Here is an 18,050-nt window from a genome sequence, read left to right on the forward strand (position 1 = left end):
CGCAGCAGCCGCGCTCCCGCAAGGAGCTCCGACGGCCGCCGCCACCCTTCCCCGTTATCCTCCCGCCCACCCCCGCCGGTCTCGTCCCTCGCGCTACCCCCAGCCGTGGCCGAGGCGACGGTGCGAACCGCAGAGCCGCGCCCTTCCCTCCGCCCGGTACCACAGCCCCGGAGGCGCTCGTGCCCGGAGGACCCTATTTGGGGACGGACGAGACAAGATGGCGGAGGCCATGGAAACAGAGACCGAGCCCGCCGAGTTCAAGCGGCCGAGCCGCCCGCTGCCCGTTCCGCAGAACGCCGAGCCCGGCCCCGCGCCCAGTCCCGGCCCCTCGCCCGGCCCCGTGCCGCCCCGCCCGGTCGCCTCCGTGCCGGCGCCGCGCTACGAGGAGCCGCCGTGGGGCGGCCGCCCGCCCGCCGATGCCGGCTACGGGCTGGAGGTGCTGAAGGGCGGCGTGCTGCTGGGCTCGGTGCGGCTGGAGGGCTGCAGCTGGTTCCTGGTGGGAAGGCTGCCCGGCTGCGCGCTAGCCCTGGAGCACCCGTCGGTGTCGAGGCACCACGCCGTGCTGCAGTACCGCGGCCGCTCCGCCGACGGCCCCGACGCCGATGCCGGCTTCTACGTGTACGACCTGGGCAGCACGCACGGCACCTTCCTCAACAAGGCGCGGGTGCCGCCGCGCACCTACTGCCGTGTGCGGGTGGGCCACGGACTGCGCTTCGGCGGCAGCTCCCGCCTCTTCCTCCTGCAGGTGGGCCGGGAGAGGGGATCGGAGATTGCACGGCGGCTTCCCCCGGTCACACGCGGCAGTTCAGGTGGCTGTGCCCACTCAGGGGCCTGGAGCGAGAGGGAAACGCTTCTGAGATGGGGGGGCGGTTTGACTGCACTCATATCAATTTGAGCAGGCTGCCCAGAGGAGCTGTGAGTGCCCCATCCCTGGAGGTGTCAAGGCCAGGTTGGATGAGACCCTGTGCAACCTGTGATGGTGGGAGCAGCCCTGCCCATGGCTGGGGTTTGGAAATGAGCGGGCTTTGAGGTCCTTCCATCCCAAACCATTTTGTGATTCCTTGTGCCCAAAAGAGAGCTTGTATTAGTAGGGGTCAGAGGACTTAGCTGCTTGTTCCTCAAATGCTTCCATTGTGGCACTGGTGGAAATCCTTGCTTTCTGCCTTTAAATAAAGCTGTGTTTGAGCTGCCTACAACTAAACAGTAATGCTCATCTCTTTTTGCCCCCTTTGGCCACTGAAATTGATATATCTGAGCATGCAATCCATAACAATTGGTCCAGTAATTCAGCTTTTACATGAGCACTGTGATCCATTTATGTTACTACCTGTAATTCACACGCCTATTGAAAAGAAGTGTTTTGGTTTTTTTTTTTTTCCTATCTAAAACACTTTCATAAAGTTGTTTTTTGTGACATAGGGACCTGAAGAGGACCAGGAGTCTGAGTCAGAGCTGACCGTGACACAGCTGAAGGCACTGCGGAAGCAGCAGCAAGCAAAGCTGGAAAAGACCATGCTGGGAGAGGATTCTGATGAGGAAGATGAAAAAGAGGAGCAAGGAAACGAGAGCAGTCAGAACGTGGATATGAGCTGCTCATGGGGAATGGGTGAGTACTGATACATAGATGAGCTGATACACCTTGGGACACTTTTAAGTGAATTTTCAGTGAGCACTGGCATTGAAATTCCAGTTGGATTCCAAAGCCAGTTTTAAAATCAATAAATATATAGATGTTATAATTATGAAATAAACTAGAGAGTTAGGCAAAGCAGGTTATAGTAATAAAAAGAGAATAGATAGAAAGCTTACCTACATCCTGGGCGCTTGCTGCAAAACTGCAGAGGAGGGATCTCCAGAGAGATCCTTCCCCACTGGGAGTCAGCTCTTAAATGGGGTCTAGGAAGGTGGAGCCAGGCTCCACCCCTTCTGGCAGCACAGGTGAATTGCCTTGCTTGGTGGCTGACTCACTGCTCACCTCAGGTGATCAATCAGAGGTTCAGGCTAGTTTCCATACACCAGTGAATATTTTTGAGTACAAATTGGCCCTTTTTAAAAATAAGTGCTGTGAGAAGGCAAAACAGGGAGAGGTTTTTTATTGTGTTTTTGTTTTTGTTTTTTTTTTTAATTGGGGAAAAGGGGGTTTGTCTGTACTTCCAAAATGACATGAAACTGAGAGTTTAGTTTATGCAGTGTTGTTTGGGTTTTTTTTTCCCATGTTGATGTCTTTGCATGACAGGTGGAATTTTAATACCTGAGACTGCTTACGCAAGGAGGCTGTCTTCAGGTCTATAAATATCTAAGGTGTGGGGGGCAAAATGGCGAGGCCAGACTGTTTTCAGTGGTGAGTGGAGACAGGACGAGGGGAAACGGCCGGAAACTGCAGCATAGGAAGTTCTGCACAAATGTGCGCAAGAACTTCTTTACAGTGAGGTGACGGAGCACTGGAACAGGCTGCCCAGGGAGGTGGTGGAGTCTCCTTCTCTGGAGATGTTTAAGACCTGCCTGGATGCCTACCTGTGCGACCTGCTGTAGGGAGCCTGCTTTGGCAGGGGGGTTGGACTCGATGATCTCTGGAGGTCCCTTCCAACCCCTACAGTTCTGTGATTCTGTGATTCTGTGATTCTGTGATTCAGGTTTTTAATATGAAGTCCATATGTTAAATAGTTATTAATGAGCTTTTCAGTACAAAATGGATTGTTTTGTGACTTAAAATGTGTAAGCACATAAACCCTTGAAAGTGCAGAAACAGCACTGACGTGCAAAACTGTATCTTAAAACAGAATAACTAATAAGTATTTTTTGATTGGATACAGAAACAGCTAAAGCTTGTCATTGTAGGATGATATAGCTGATACTTCTTTCAAAATGACAATATTTGAAACTATTTGGTGTTCTCATTCTAACTTTTCACCATTTTGTTTTTATTTTGTATGTTGCTCATCCAGGGGAGGATGCTGAGGAGGATGAGGCTGAAGAAAATCCTATTGCTATTGAATTTCAGGATGTACAAGATGCCTTCTATATGAAGGATCCCAGGAAGGCTCTGCAGGGCTTTTTTGACAGAGAAGGTATTTTTTACTTGTAGATTATTTTTGTTTAGTAGAGTTGGGTGTTTCCCATTTTTCTCTGGGAATTAAAGTGTGAAAGTAAAACTTTACATTGTGGGCAGGGCTTTTTGTTTTGTCAAGGTTTTGGTGTTTTTTGATTTCTAACTTCTCAACTGGAAGTTGCAGAGAGCACCTTGTGTTTCTCTGGAGTGGCACTCAAATCACATCCATCTTTTGAAACTATTGAAAAGTCCCAAACCATTAAATTCCAGATGGTGCTATTCAGGAGATAGAACTGGAAAGTATTGAAAGACAGTGAATGGATTTAAGCTTACCAATGGCTTAGGTACTTTTTAACATGAGAAATTAATCTTCAAGGGAAACAATATTTGTAAACCCAAAATGCAAGCTGTTGTTGCTCCAGTATTATTTACTTCTGTGCCTGCAGGTGCAAGATTCTTTTTTTCTTTGATCTGTGTTCTACCAAACAGATCACTTAAAGATCCTTGATTGTGAAAAATGTCCAAATGAGCTTACTATCAACTGAAGATCACATGGCCTAAAAAAAGAAAAAAGAAAAAAAAGAAAAAAAGAAAAGAAAAAGGCAAATTTTCTCTGCTCTAAAGTTTATTCCTTCTTACTTCATCTTTGCTAACTACATCAACTTTCATTTTTTCCTCTCCAGGAGAAGAGTTAGAATACGAATATGATGATCGTGGGCACAATAGCTGGCTATGCAGGGTTAAGTATGTATAACTTCATTCACTTTTGTACGTAGAAACTGGCTTCATTGAATTTACAAACAAAAACTGAAGGAACTACTTGTCTATCATGCTTGCCAAGGAAGCCAGCCAGAATTAGACTTAAGTCCTGATACTAAAAAGGTCAAGGATCAGCATCTACTTTAGTGTCTACTACTTTTTCCTGATCTGTCAGCATTTAATGCTACTAAAAGATCAAAATTGGGAAAACATGACTGCAGGTTCTCTCAGTTCCCCTTGTTTTCAGAAATATGTGAAATTGAAATGCAAGACAAGAAACTAGGAAGCAGTGTTTTAATTCCTAATGGAAAAGAAGATGGAAAAAAGCTTTTATTCTACTATGCACCCCAGTTCAGTTATGTGATGGTATAATGTAGTTTTTGTTGAATCCCTTCCACTGGCCAGTAACATCATTCTCTTGCTAAGCAGGAGAAGGTGAGCAGGTGAGAAGTAAGCAGGATAGGTCTCAAATAGCAGGCACACCATCTCATCATTTCTTAAGGAAGCTTTGCTTCAGTATGGCACAGAGTATTTGTTACTGGTGTTGTGTAGATACAAGATGAATGTGAATGGAGGAAGATTTCTTGTTTGGGCTAGCAAAATAAAGATCTACTTAAGCTTAGAAAGTGCGTGCTTGTGTTTGGGTTAGTAGTGTATCAGATGAAATGTAAAAATAGGTAACCCACAAAAGAAGGCTATAGAGAGGTGGAAGAAACAATGTCAGCATGACAAGCACAATATGTGAGTAGCATCCATGAAAAGCTGTTTCTGTTGAAGCTGTTCTGTAATCCTTTGAACTGAACAGGTTGCCTGTGGACGATGCATCAGGGAAGCAGCTGGTAGCAGAGGTTCTCCATTCAGGAAAGAAGAAAGAAGCAATGATCCAGTGTGCACTGGAAGCTTGCAGGCTACTGGATGCTAGGGGAGTATTGAGGCAAGAAGCAGGTAAATAACCTGTTAAGTGCTGAGCTAGTTCTAAAAAAACCTGAAGCTCTAGGAATTCAAGATTGCTCTACTGAATTTCTTTGACTTCTCAGTGGCCTGTAAATCATTTTGTTCCTTGCTTTCTCCCTTAAACTTTTCCCAGTATCTCGAAAAAGGAAGTCAAAGAATTGGGAAGATGAGGATTTTTATGACAGTGATGATGACACCTTCCTTGATCGAACTGGTGCTGTAGAAAAGAAGCGACTGAACAGAATGAAAAAAGCTGGTAAAATAGAAGAAAAACCAGAGACTTATGACTCACTGGTAAGAATAATTATGACATGCCAGGCCTATTCTTTAATGAATATATAATTACTAAGAAGGGAAGTTTAAAAACATTTCCAGATCTTTTTTGTTGTTGTTGTTGTTAGCCTGAACTCTAGTATTATTTCAGATCTTTATTAATGGACCAGGTTAACACTGATGGTTATAGAATGCAATGCTTTTTAAAGTCTTGAGAGAAAAAGAATTGGATCTAAAAGAAACCTTAATATCAGAAAGTAATTTGTTACTTAAACATAATACTTGATGTACATCACACAAACCATTACTGGGACTGGTACTAACTGATACCTATCTGCTGCCTTATGCAAAAAGGATAACTGCTATGGAGCATGAACTGCCTTGTTACCAGGAACTGTCATAACTTAAAACCAAGTTAGCTTGCAAAGAAGTAGTCTTCAGCTGCTTCAGCTTCTTCAGAGAGGAGGGTTCAGTTCTTGAGGTTCTGTCACTGTATACAGTCTTTAATTTGTCCCAAACTAGGAGAGACGAGTGAACTGTAACTTCTACACAGGCAATAGGGTGTGGGAGAAGCAAGGAGGTGGGTGTAGGGAGATTTGGAGGATTGTAATGATGGCAGAACATAGCTCTAAAAGCATTACATGTTCTCTTGTGTTTCAAGAAGTTCTTTCACACTGTTCAAATAGCTTTCTGATATAATCTAGAACATTCTTAAAAACAATGTTTTTCATCCCACAAATTCCTGATCAAAAATGAGAAAAGAGAAAAATAGAAACAATGTGGTAGGCTATTTGAGGAACGTTTAGAAGGAAATCTTGAAGAAGGTAAAAATCTCACAAGTGTGTTTCTTTTTCTCATAGGTTACAAAGCTAAAGGAGGCTGAAAATGAACTCTCTGAGATAACAGAAAAGCTGAAGGCTTCGGGGAAAGGTAGGACACAAAGTCTCTGATTGTAGTGCTTTTCATTAAAAAAAGAAAGAAACAACAAATGAAAATGCATTTTTGTATATCATAGAATCATGCTCAAGTGCATTTTTTCATATCCCCTTTTCATAAAAGGGCAGGAAAGTGTGCAGGTAACAGAGTTATCTGAAGGAGGGTGCTTGGTGCTCATCATCCAGTATTTATGTGTTGTTATGTGTTTAGTCACTTATTAATGAATGCAACTTTTTCCAGAAGTATACCACATCAAAGGTAAAGGGGAGAGCATGCCTGGAACATAACAGGGTGAACATTATTACTGTTCATCTGCCGATAATAGCAAAACTGACCCAATTCAAACACTGCATTTTTCCATCTCTTCCAGAACCATTTATAAGGGACAAGCCAACGACTGAAAGAGAAAAGACAGTATTTTTCATTTCACTTCTCTCATTGCAAGTGCATCTTAAAAAGGAAAGCTCACTGAGCTTGCTAGCTAGGGAATCCTTCAGGTTTTCAGGATTATGTCTGTGTATGAAGGCAGACCACTTCCTAAGTGGGAAAATATATCGGCTAGTAACTTTTAATTTTAAGGTATTCTACACAAAGAAGTACATTTTAATTTAAATTACTGATAACATCTTGTGGAATAAAAGGAAGGCATGAAGGAAACCTTTTTTAGGTTGGTTCACAATACGAAAAGCTTTCTAACCAAATCAACTTTATTAAAGGCCGTTTTTGTCAGAACTTCTTCAGCAAACCTGCAATCTGCAAGAAGACAGCAATCTGACAGCAGAGCTCTTTTGTGAATTATGTGTATGCATTCCTTCCTGGTTATTCAGAGCTGCACCCAAACACATTTGAATGAATGTTTGTGTTGATGATTGATTCTACTAAATGACAGGTCAGAAAACCTTACTGTTTCACTGAGTCAACGGATCAGTTCAGTGCCTTTGAAATAAATGTTTTCAAAGTGAATTTACTGAAAAGTAGTACATGACCAACTAACCAGTAGGAGAAGCTAATGGTGTGAGATGGGTAATTCCCATCTCTCATGTGTCACGAAGCTTTTGTTTCTGGTTTTTCAACAAGGATGATTGAAATACAGACTAGGAGAACAAAGAATCAGTTCATTTATAGACTGCTACTAACACCACATAATTCCAATGATATGTTGTCATAGTTTGGTAAATTGTAGATTGTTATATAGCTAGTTTAAAGCCTCAGAAAAATAGCAATTTCAGCACTCAAAAGTTAGCTTTAACAGCCTGTAAGGTACTGCAATACAAAATGATTCAGTATCAAATGCAAACTTCCTGAAACTAGGCCAGGATAGAACAAAGTATTCTGCCATGAGTTTGTGCGTGTGTTTTAGTTGCTTGTATTTTCTTAGATTTCTTTGGTTGCCTCAGGTTAATCAGAGATGTGGGATACATCTTTAAGATGGGAGCATACGTACTGGTCGTGAGTGATCCAAGTGATCCATGTACTCTCTGGAGCTGTCTGGCACAGTTGCAGCATTACATACAGTTTCAGAGCTGTAAGGCATTTTATCTGGCTCTTTCTAAGAGAGACCAATGAGTGAATGAGTGGCTAAATTGCAACACCTCTCACCAAGCACTCGGCGAAATTAAGTGGCTGTTGAAAAAGTCTCTGTGAAAGTTCATAAATTGTCCATTAGAGTTTTTCAGAACTAACTAGAAACAGACTGACTTGGCTTCTCTTAATTCACTGACACAACTGAATGAAGAAAACAAAACCAAAAAAGAACACACAGAGGTTTTCAGTCTCATTTTTGGTTGCCAGTTCAGAGGAAAATTATTGCTAAGCCGATGGTGCAGTAAACAGCCCAATAGCTTTTTATTCCCTGGAATGTTAAGTATAATAGCCAGGATTGATTCACCTCCCAGCAATATCAAATTTCTCTTAAATAGCTTGGAAAAGGGCTGCAGCAGATACTGTATGCTAAAGTAACCCTGTGTGCTCAACTACCTGATGTAAGGCACTGTGGGTGGAATCAGAGAAACCTGTTTGCTAAGAGGCTCATCTGACACAGTGAAGATCATCCAGTGAAGCACCCTTATGCTGGTCTGGGACTAAAGTAGTGAGCTGTGAAACTGCAGTTCCTTCAGCTGTTCTGAATTACCTGACTAGACATGAAATGCTACCATTGCAATTCAATGCTTCAATTAAACGGTCGTTCCTCTCAGCTTCTGCTGGCTGATTCAGACTGCTTATTAACTGACTTTTCAATGATCATTTCTATCTAAGTTCATACATGCAGCTAGGAAAGACTATGTCTGAGCTTTTATAACATTTCATTGTTATTTATATTTGGTTGAAGATGGATGCTCTTGTCTTTTGGAGCCTATTAATCTTGTGTGTCTTCAGTTATTGTTGTGGCTTTTTATGATTGCAAAATGCAAACTAGGTTTTGTCTCCAAATCAGAAACATCCTTTCCATTTGAGTACACTGGAAAATGTTGGACTTATTAGACTTTTGTGTAAATATTTCATGTCACGTACAACTGCTTAAGTATATACTCATAACAATAATTCAGATTTGTGCATATTTAAAATTGCAAGTGCTACTTAATCAGCTACAGCTGAATTAAATTAACTCACTAGTCACAATTATTCGTGTGCATAAAAAGATAAATGCTTGTAAAGCTGCAAATAAATATCAGGTTCGCCAATTTTTAAAGTAGAACAGCAGAAGACTGCTTGTGTAAAGGTGTTAATGGCAACAATGTTTTTCTTTGCCTCTAAGTTATTTTTGAGCATAATATAAAAACTTTTGAAGCAGTGTCCAAGCCCAGGAAAAGTTTTCCTGGTTTGCTTTGTTTATAAATTCCTCGTGTTAGAACTGTGTATTTATTTCTCTTACTTGTTAGAGCTTGAGCTTTTTCCTCTCGAGTTTTATTTTAGTTAGTCAAATATGCATAGAAATACTAATATCTGAAATAAGATGAAGTAAAAGGACTGTTGGTTTTTGTTGTTCTCCACCTCTGCCTTCCCCTCTCGCCCGCCAAGTACAGGGCAATGTTTTCTTGTTACAAAATCAAGTCAAAACACAGGTAGATTTTATGAGAATAGTTTTCTACAACCACATACGTACTCAGTCCTTCAGAGATGGGAGGCAGCATCATGTGATTCATTTTTAGGTTTGCAAATGTAATTACATCAGCATTCCAGGAAAGCCAAAACAGGATTCCCCATGCAGTGGTGTGGGATACACTGTAGCTGTGTTTATTTTTGGACTGTGACTACAAAAAGGACCCAACAGCCACTTTTTTTTTTCTAGGGACAGCAGCTCTTGAACTGAGATGACCAATGTACATTATGGACAGATTTGCTCGTAAATAAACATTCAATTTTGAGAGGCTTTGATATCTAAGTGGTTTAAGATTTACTGTTAGGCTTTGTTAGGAGAAATGTTTTCATCCTTCCAGATGAAATAACCTCCATTATTTCCCATTCGAAAAGATCTTCCAGAGAAGACAGTCATTCCTGTATACGTTGTATTCCTCCCTTTAGACTCATTTCCCCCCTCACAACGATATGCCTCTACCATTATCTTGCCTAGGCCAATCCCAGCCAGCAGCTCAAGATTCCTTGGACGAATTCATGACAGAAATAAAATCAGGAAGCACCTTAGACAGCGTGACTCGAAAGAAACTTCATCTGCGGTCATTTGAGTTGAAGAAGGAGCAGCAGAGGCTGAAAGGGTTAATAAAGCTCGTCAAGCCTGCAGAACTGCCTGAGCTGAAGCCCCCGTAAGTTTTGGATAAAGTTTGAAAAAAATCACTGTTGTTACTTTCTATGGGCAATTGTGCACCCTCCCATTAAGTAGACAGTTTTCCAAATGCAAAAGCAACAATGCCTTCACAACTACCTGCCCTGTCCCTAAAGAACCACTGATGCTTCTGTGGCCAAGGTAGATGCACTGCAGGTGAGGTAAGCCCAGATGAGAGCTGGAAGGAGCTGGAAGCCTGGTGTCAGCTTTTTCTTTTTTTTTTCTTTTTTTTTTTAAAAAAACTATTTTTCCCAATCTGTATCCAGAAGGAACTGAAGAATTTTACAGTACTTCTTACAATATGAAACTCATTTTGTGAAAGGTAGAAGTCAAGTGCAATGGCTGTTCAAATACTGCACAGCTATTCATGGGAGCGTGTGCTGGGCTCATCACTTGCTAATGGCAACTTAGAGGTTTAATTAGAGGTTTAATTGCTTAACTTGTTTAAATTGAGGTTTGGCCTCCGAGTGTTTATATGTATACACATACATATTATACATATGTAAGTATATGAGGGCATTTGAATTTGAGAGAGATAGGTGTTTTTTTTCTCTCCTGTTATAGCAAGTGTCTGACTCCTAAAACAGACATGTAGGATGGAGAAGTCGTCTGCTGAAAGCTCCTCTTTAAATGTTGCAAGTGAGAGAAATAAAGTCTTTATGCAAACATCTTTATTTGTTTGCATTTGTAAATATAAGACTTGATTGATACTCTATATTGACTCTATATTGACTAGATTGATACTCTATACAGCTTTTCTTTGTATCTAATTTTCATTAGGACTGGGAGTTACAGTCTGGAAGCAAACAGCAAGTCTAAAAAGATTACCCTCCCTCTCTTCGGTGCTATGAAAGGGGGGAGCAAATTCAAGCTGAAAACTGGAAGCCTAGGGGTAAGTGCTCTGGGTCAGGCACTAGTTCTCAGACATCATCTCAGGCTATGGAGCCTGCAGGTGGAAACTGCTTTATCACATGTACAAAAACACCATGGAGGAGCAAGATTGGAGCAGTGGAGAAATGTGCAGGGCAGCAAGCATTTACTGTCAGACTCAGTGTTGCTCCTGGGAAAAGCCTGCATTCTCTAACTATGGGTTAGACATCCTTTTTCCTCTTCCACCTCTGCCAATATCTTTTCCTTTACAACTTAACTATTTTTCATCCTGTGAGTGTTCTCTACCTGTGACTGTAACATGCATCCTTTGTCCTGTAACAAGTACTGGTGACATCTACTTCCATATTATCCTCGTATTAATGCACAATTGTTTGTCGTGCAGAAGTTGCCTGACAAGCGTCCACATGTTCCTGAAAGTTTGTTAAAAATGAAAGATGATGGACCTGAGGAGGAGGAGGAGGAGGAAGAGGAAGAAATTGAGGAGGAGCAGAAAGTAGATGCAGTAAGCAGCAGAACATCAGATGTGGAGATGAAGGTGACAGTAGAGGAAGAAACAGGAAAAGAAGCAAATGGTCCCAATGGTTCTGCCTGTAATAATGAGAAACTAGAATCTCTTCAAGACGGTAAATGATGAGTTTTGATTTTTCCAGTAGCAAACCTGAGCCTGGAACTACTGATTTTCTTGTCTAGAGCTATGGGAATCCTCTAAGATTTCTGTCACAGGTTTTCCAATAGCTTATAGCTTTTCCACAGATTTTGCCATGAATCCAACGTTTGTATGGAAGCAGGGGAGAAACAGGTGAGTTTCACTTGGCTCAAGTTGGAACTCTGCTTGGCAGTCAGTTTCTCCACACTTTTGGTAAAACAGCAATAATCTCCTGGACTCAAGAATGGTCATATTTTGATAAGTCTTGCTTTTATTAGGTTGAGTGTCCATGTGATAGTAAATGTAATGTGTTCTTGGCAGGGAGAGGTATTTCATAAGAAAAGAAATGCCTATGTGAAGTTTTAGACAGCTTGTAAGGAGGAAAGTAATTTAATAAGTAGGAACGAAGAGGTATTTCCTTTGCACCTATGTAGTTTGTCTATAACCCATCCTTTTTTAAGTTAACTTGATTACAGAATCACAGAATTGTAGGGGTTGGAAAGGACCTCTAGAGATCATCGAGACCAACCCCCCTGCCAAATGTATTGATGTATGCAAAAGCTTAGTAATGATGGTGTGTTTGGTGGCAGAAACCTAATTCTACCTTGTAGAATTCTAATTGTCAGAATGTTGGGCAGGTTGCTCTTGAAAAGTATGTTTTAACTGATCACAAGTTTTCCTTTATTACTGTATTGCAATGGATTTAGATGAAGTAACGTGAAGGACTTCTAAGAGAAAACTTCTTCCTGAAACAAACGTAGCTAAGAGTTCCTTTTAAGTTTGTTTTCCTCAGGGATGCTAGCACTCCTACTTGGAGTTGCTGCATAGCATTCACATGACTCCTTTTATGTATTTAACAGGAGTTAGTTTTCAGCCTGAGCCAAAGATACTAAGGAATAAATCTCAGGTGGGACCTTCACAAGAGAAACCTCAAGGTGAGATGTACAATTTAGATTACTGCAGTAAAGTAGCAATTACATTCAGAAACTGCCTAAAGGAATTAGTGCTTTCTTATTAGGAGAAAGAAACTAAGCCTTATTTTAGACTCTAGAATCAGAATGAAGGATTGTTTTGCTTTTCATAGTCACTAACTGCATTGACATTCTTTGTTTAAAAAAAGAAGTAACAATTCTTTTAGGACTGTAAATATAATGCATTTCCCCCCCTCCCCCTTTTACTTTCTTGCACTAAGTTGTGTCACTTCGTAAAAGGGAAGTTCTGCCATTCTGTACTGTCCACTACTATATCATGTTAGTTAGCACTCTTAATGACCCAAATTACCCCTCTACTTGAACGTGCACACACAAAAAAGTCAGTTCTCAAAATGAACACTCTGTGTGTGTGTGTGTGTGTGTGTGTGTGTGTGTGTGTGTAACGAGCAACTGGAGAGAGCTGTTTGGATTTTCTATTTTTTCCCTAACTCAAGTTCTTTTAGTGCATGTTTTCATGTCCTCATCATCACGTCCATAGACTTAAGTCAGAAAGGTCAGTATCTCATAGATTAAGAGGCAAAAAAGTCAGAGATACTTTTCTTTTACTTCCTCTCACCTACATTACTGTAAAATGATAAAGAAAAAACATGATGGTCCTATGTAGTGAGCTGTGATGGATATATTCCAAAGGAAATACGTCTTCGTGTGAGCTTATTTCTGATATAAGTTTCTAATGCATCTTAAATCTTTTTTTTTTTTTTCCCCCTCAGTGTCTGAGGCAGTATGCAAGGAATCCAGAGAGACATCTGAGGAAGTTAAGAAAACTAATACTTCAAGCAAGGTCAGTTACAACTGTGTCTCCTGCAGCCTAGGAGTTTTAAGGAATCACTTGGTAGATTCCTCGTTAGTGAAATAGTAATAGTAACATAGAACTACACACTGACATTGGATGCAGCTCATGAAGTCTCTGGTGAGAAGGTAAAGCACAGTATTTCAAGCATAACAGGGGTGTTCTGCAAAGCTGAAGTAAGCTAACAAGGCTTCCCAATTGAATCACAAATTTATTTTTCTAGCTTTTTGCTTGGAAGAGCTGAAGTTAAGCCTCTGGTAATTGCTTCTTTTCCTTTATCACAAGTGTTGTAGAGAGTAGGTGATCTCTGGGCTTTCAAAGTGGTATTGCAAAACTTTCATGGAGAAAAGCCTGGGAAACACTGACTGACACAGGACATGCTGGACTAAAATTGTAGCTAGTCTGTATTGCCATTACCAAGCCTCATTCCTTTCACTGAGATACGGTAAGATATCTAACACGACTATCGTTTTTTGCAACCTAATTATTATTAAATTTGAGTGGATATACCAAATAATGTGTTCTCCATGCATAAGATTTGCAGTAAAATGTAAAGTATGAGTCTTCCATGTTCTAGGACAGAGGAAAACGTTGCCTTCCTGGAAAAGGTGGGAAGGAACTTCTCTGATGGTTTGCACTTAGCCTAGTGATTGTGAGGCTCCTCCCTTTACAGTGCATCCCACCCTTATGCTGGCTGCCAGAGACAATTACTCTAGTTGGTGGGCCATGAGTTCTGAGCATTATGATAGTTTTTTGTAGTGGCCATTGAGTTTTAGCCTTGTTCCACCTATTTAAAGAAACCTAAATCCCTGTACCATGCGTATGCTGCTGCTGCTCTTACTAGCTCTGGCAAAGGACCCAAGGATTTTGGAGACGAGACCTTTAGAATCATCCTTTCTTACTGGCCTGAAGTATAAAGAAGGTAAGGGTAAACTTAGCCTGTTAGAGCCCAGAATGCACCATTTCTATGGATGTGGTAGAACAAGGCAGCTTCTCATGCTGAAGCAGTCAAGTCAGCACCTCTCATCAGTACAGAGTTCACTCTAACACTGAGCATTCTCCAAATACCAGATGGCTTAGCTGTATCGCTCTCCCATTACAAATCACTTTTTCCGCAGGCTCTGCCTGCTACCAGGCTCAGATCTTGCATGGAAAATATCAACCTGAAGTCAGCCTATGTTTTTTTCTCTTCAGCTATTTGAAGAATATCTTCATTCAAATTGTACAAAACAGGAAAAGCAATTGTTTTTTTTTTTTTTTTTTTTTAAGTGGCTCTTTTCAAACCGCATTTAGAAACTCTTCAGCTCCAGTATAAGGTTTTTTAGAAACATTAGTGTTACAGAAGAACTCTCTTAGAGGTTTGCTTGGGGAAAGAAAGCTTTCTGAGGGAATGAAAAATTGCTTCAACTGCGTAACTTAGGACTGTGTCACAACACTACAGAGTAATGGAAATCAGTGCTAAGTGGGTACATTTTGAGCTCTGAAACCTTTCACTTTACAGTGGTATGGTTTTATTTGTGAGCTACCTGTACGTGTTGAAAACAAAAGGCATCAAGAAAATGCTGATGTGACAAAAAGCTGTCATACAGCTGTGTCAACGGTAGCTTATTTTTGTTTGCTTTAAATACTGCAGTGATGCCAGTAAGACCTCACAAAAATTGGTTTTCTTTTGGAAGACTAAGTTATGGCTGAACTTTCATTTAAAAGTATGTAACAGGTAGTGTATTTCTACGAGTCACATTAAACCTGAAGTTTTTGGTGGGACTGTGCTATGAGAGCACCAAAGTACTTCAAAATCCTACTCTAAAGCTTTGCACTGCATAAAGAAACTCAGTGTTGAATGACACTGCCAAATATTAGAATGAGACAAACTGTCTGGAAGTGGAGTTGTGAAAGCAAGTGGAGAGCTTTCTTTGAAACCAAATATTCTCAAATATACTTCTGTTACTCAGTAAAGTTGTGGAATGTTGCACTGAATTCATATTCCCTGACTAGTCTGCCCAGCTCTACTGTCTGAATGCCATTGATAACTGGATTTGGTGCTGGCAATAGACTGTTTTGAGAGGGACTCTGCACTAGACAATCTCCAGAGATCCAGTCTAACCATTGGTTCTGCAACACTACTGGAAATAAACTGAAATAGAGTGTTTACTGTTTGTTTTAGTCCACAACCATTGTAGAAATAATCCTTATCTGTCAGCGTTTGTATTTGGATTAATGAGAGGTTTTTTGACTGACACATTGCTGAATTGGCAGAGCACCTAAAAAGGCTCTTCTCCTTCTGCAGGTCCAACAACCTTTTTTTTCCTCACAATACCCAGATGATGACCCAGACTACTGCATTTGGATTCCTCCTGCAGGTATTGACTATTTCTTTGTTTTTTTTCATATAATTTGAGAATCTAACAAATAGTCAGGGTGTTCCTGTAATGTACTGAGGAAAAAGTAACATGGGAATACTTCACTGAGAACACAACAATTTTTGGCTTGTTATGCTCCATATTTATTTCTTATAGCACCATATGGTACCAAGTCTATAGCAGCTTCACCTCAATGGTCAGGTGCACCTGAACTCTGGTTTTCAGTTTTCTAACACTACAGACCTAACTGTATTTGCATACAGTGACACATCTGAAAGAAAAGCTTAAAACTTCACTAAAGATAAATATTCCAGCAACCTCAGCATTCCCAGCTCTTATGGAAGCCTGTGAAATCTGAAAGTGTTCTGCAGATTTCTGTAAATACAAACTTTGGGGCATCTTCTAGAGAAAAATCTTGCTAATTCTTTTGTGAAGACGAGCTAAAACTGAACATCTTCATTCCAGAGTGTTTTTAGTGAAGTGGGGTTATTCTTAATTGCTCCAAAACTGAAAATTTATTTTTGTGCATAGGAGTTTCTGTAATGAGATCAAAGCTCAACTTTCATTTACGAGATTCACGATTATAACTTTTATTAAGGCTGTTGCAGCCTTACAGTGTGAGCAGGTTCCAAGGGCAGTAGGTAAGTAAAAGTTAAGTAAACTGCATCCATAAGAGGGAGCTCCTTTTTCTCTCTCTACAGTCAGCTGTCTTAATAAGGATCCCAGGAAAAGAAGAGAAACAAATCAGGAATAGATGAAGTTTTGACACTAATATTAATGTTGTGTTAAGAGGAGTTATACATCAAAAGACAATTTGGTCTCTAGGATCCATTCCGGGTTTTATTCCTGTCTGGCAGGTGCTGGCTAGAGAATAATACTTGTCTACAAATCTGTCTTGTGCTAGCTTTTTGGTAGGTTATGCTGTTGTCCTAGGCTACTTAGAACTTTATCTTTGTTCCTTAGATCAGAGTGGTGATGGCAAGACGCATCTCAATGAGAAATATGGCTACTAAACTTCAAGCTCCCAAGAACAGATCTGAAGCTTGAAGGTCTGCTCTACTTCAGACTCTTTCACCACCCATTGAGTGATAAAAGAGATGGGTTTTCAGACTCTCTTCCAGCTGTGCTGGCTGTGAGCTTTGTGTCCTGTTGTTTGTCTTCCAAATACTTGTAAAAAAAAAAAAACCAAAACAAAAAAACTGACTCCTGCGCCCACATATTCTTCTGCCTTATCCCTCTATTGTTAGCCTTGTTATCTTTATTTGGTGTGAAACTGCAGACTCATTTCTCCTTTTGTAAATTAAAAAAGATTAAAGATGTTAAACACCTCTACACTTCCAGGCTTGACATTTAATTTAGGTTGGTTTTATGCAATTAAACTGACACTACTGTTTTGCTTCTGATATTGGTTGAAAATAGCATCAGGGTAAATAAAACCTGAAAGTTCTTAAGGGGATAAGGAGAGCTCAAGGACCTCAAAGAGCACCTAGTTTCAATCCCCCTGCCACGTGCAGGCTTGCCAACCAGCAGACCAGGCTGCCTGGAGCCACATCCAGCCTGGCCTTGAACGCCTCCACAGATGGGGCATCACAACCTCCTTGGGCAACCTGTTTCAATGTGTCTCCACCTTCTGATTGAAAAACCTTCCTCCTGCTATCTAACCTAACCTAAGGTTAACTTGCAGCACATCCTCAGACGAGGGGATCTCACTCTGTATGACTCTCCTGTGCACCAACCTCTCCATTTTCCACACAGAGCTCATTTGCCACACTCAACAGCTCTACATCAGTCAGAGCCCTTGCTGCTGTAAGCACTGTGAGACTTCCAGCAAAACAGAGACTGGAATTTCTGTCTGTGACTTAAGAAAGATGATTGACTGCAGGGCCTTACACAGCCCATTCCCAACAGCTTTTACTGCCACCGTAGACAAACAGGAAGACCAATACCAAGTCAAGACCAAAACTTCAGTGTTCTCTCACTCTAGACTGTAGACTGTATCAGTACACTTATACAGCTTCTCTCTGAATACACAGTACCTAGACTCATAGTGAAAGGCTGTTTGAAGCTGTGCATGCTGACAGCTTCAAGACACAGCTAGAAAAAGAAGTGACTAAGATTTAATATCTAGTATAAGTCATCAGAAATTTGCTCAACATATGGTCCTCCTCCACCATACAGCCCATCCCATCATCCAGCTCCTGATTCAGCAGCCAGCTCCAGGCTGCAAGGACATCTCTGCAGCTACCCCTTGTCCTTGCTAATTTTGACCCAGTGCTATTAGGTTAGCTCTCCACTTCTTCTAAAACCCACAAGTTAGAGCATATAACCTCCAGGGGGAGCTCATGATGCACAGACCTCGCTGTGCCTGAGCTCTCCATCGGCAAGAAGGGAATCCTTGTGTGATTGGGGGTACGTATGGGCCTCTGATGAATGGTCAGAAGAAAACTGATGCTATAACCGTGCATGTAATGGTCACGTTTTTGGAAAGGAAAAGAGCACTCACATGGTTATTCAAAGCCTTCAAAAGATCATGACACCTATTCGGTCACCTACTTGTCAAACTGAGTTTGCAGTACAGTAAAAAGCTACAGGACACAGAGATGTGTAATTAACAAGCAT

The 18,050-nt window shown here is 41.1% G+C and overlaps 1 protein-coding gene across 1 annotated transcript; it reads left to right on the forward strand.

Annotated features, from left to right (window-relative positions):
• The first annotated feature begins 214 nt into the window (after positions 1–214).
• LOC122162202 (solute carrier family 4 member 1 adaptor protein) lies at positions 215–16,763 on the forward strand. The gene is made up of 14 exons (XM_042822348.1): positions 215–745; positions 1,420–1,606; positions 2,946–3,068; positions 3,733–3,793; positions 4,614–4,753; positions 4,896–5,056; positions 5,896–5,965; positions 9,543–9,732; positions 10,533–10,644; positions 11,026–11,266; positions 12,150–12,224; positions 12,992–13,062; positions 15,359–15,431; positions 16,395–16,763. The coding sequence occupies exons 1-14, from the start codon at positions 218–220 to the stop codon at positions 16,442–16,444; spliced, it is 2,082 nt and encodes a 693-aa protein (XP_042678282.1). The 5' UTR covers positions 215–217; the 3' UTR covers positions 16,445–16,763.
• Positions 16,764–18,050: the final 1,287 nt, after the last annotated feature.

This window comes from Centrocercus urophasianus, unplaced genomic scaffold (genome assembly GCF_019232065.1).
Source record: "Centrocercus urophasianus isolate 14NV4802_14NV808 unplaced genomic scaffold, USGS_Curo_1.0 seq_10, whole genome shotgun sequence".
Lineage (NCBI taxonomy): Eukaryota > Metazoa > Chordata > Aves > Galliformes > Phasianidae > Centrocercus > Centrocercus urophasianus.

Bases quoted from the DNA above. Each gene is read 5' to 3' on its own strand.
- LOC122162202 (XM_042822348.1), top strand. From the start codon at position 218: ATGGCGGAGGCCATGGAAACAGAGACCGAGCCCGCCGAGTTCAAGCGG. The intron at 3,069-3,732 runs GTATTTTTTACT...TTTCCTCTCCAG, and splicing joins GGGCTTTTTTGACAGAGAAG to GAGAAGAGTTAGAATACGAA. The intron at 3,794-4,613 runs GTATGTATAACT...TGAACTGAACAG, and splicing joins AGCTGGCTATGCAGGGTTAA to GTTGCCTGTGGACGATGCAT.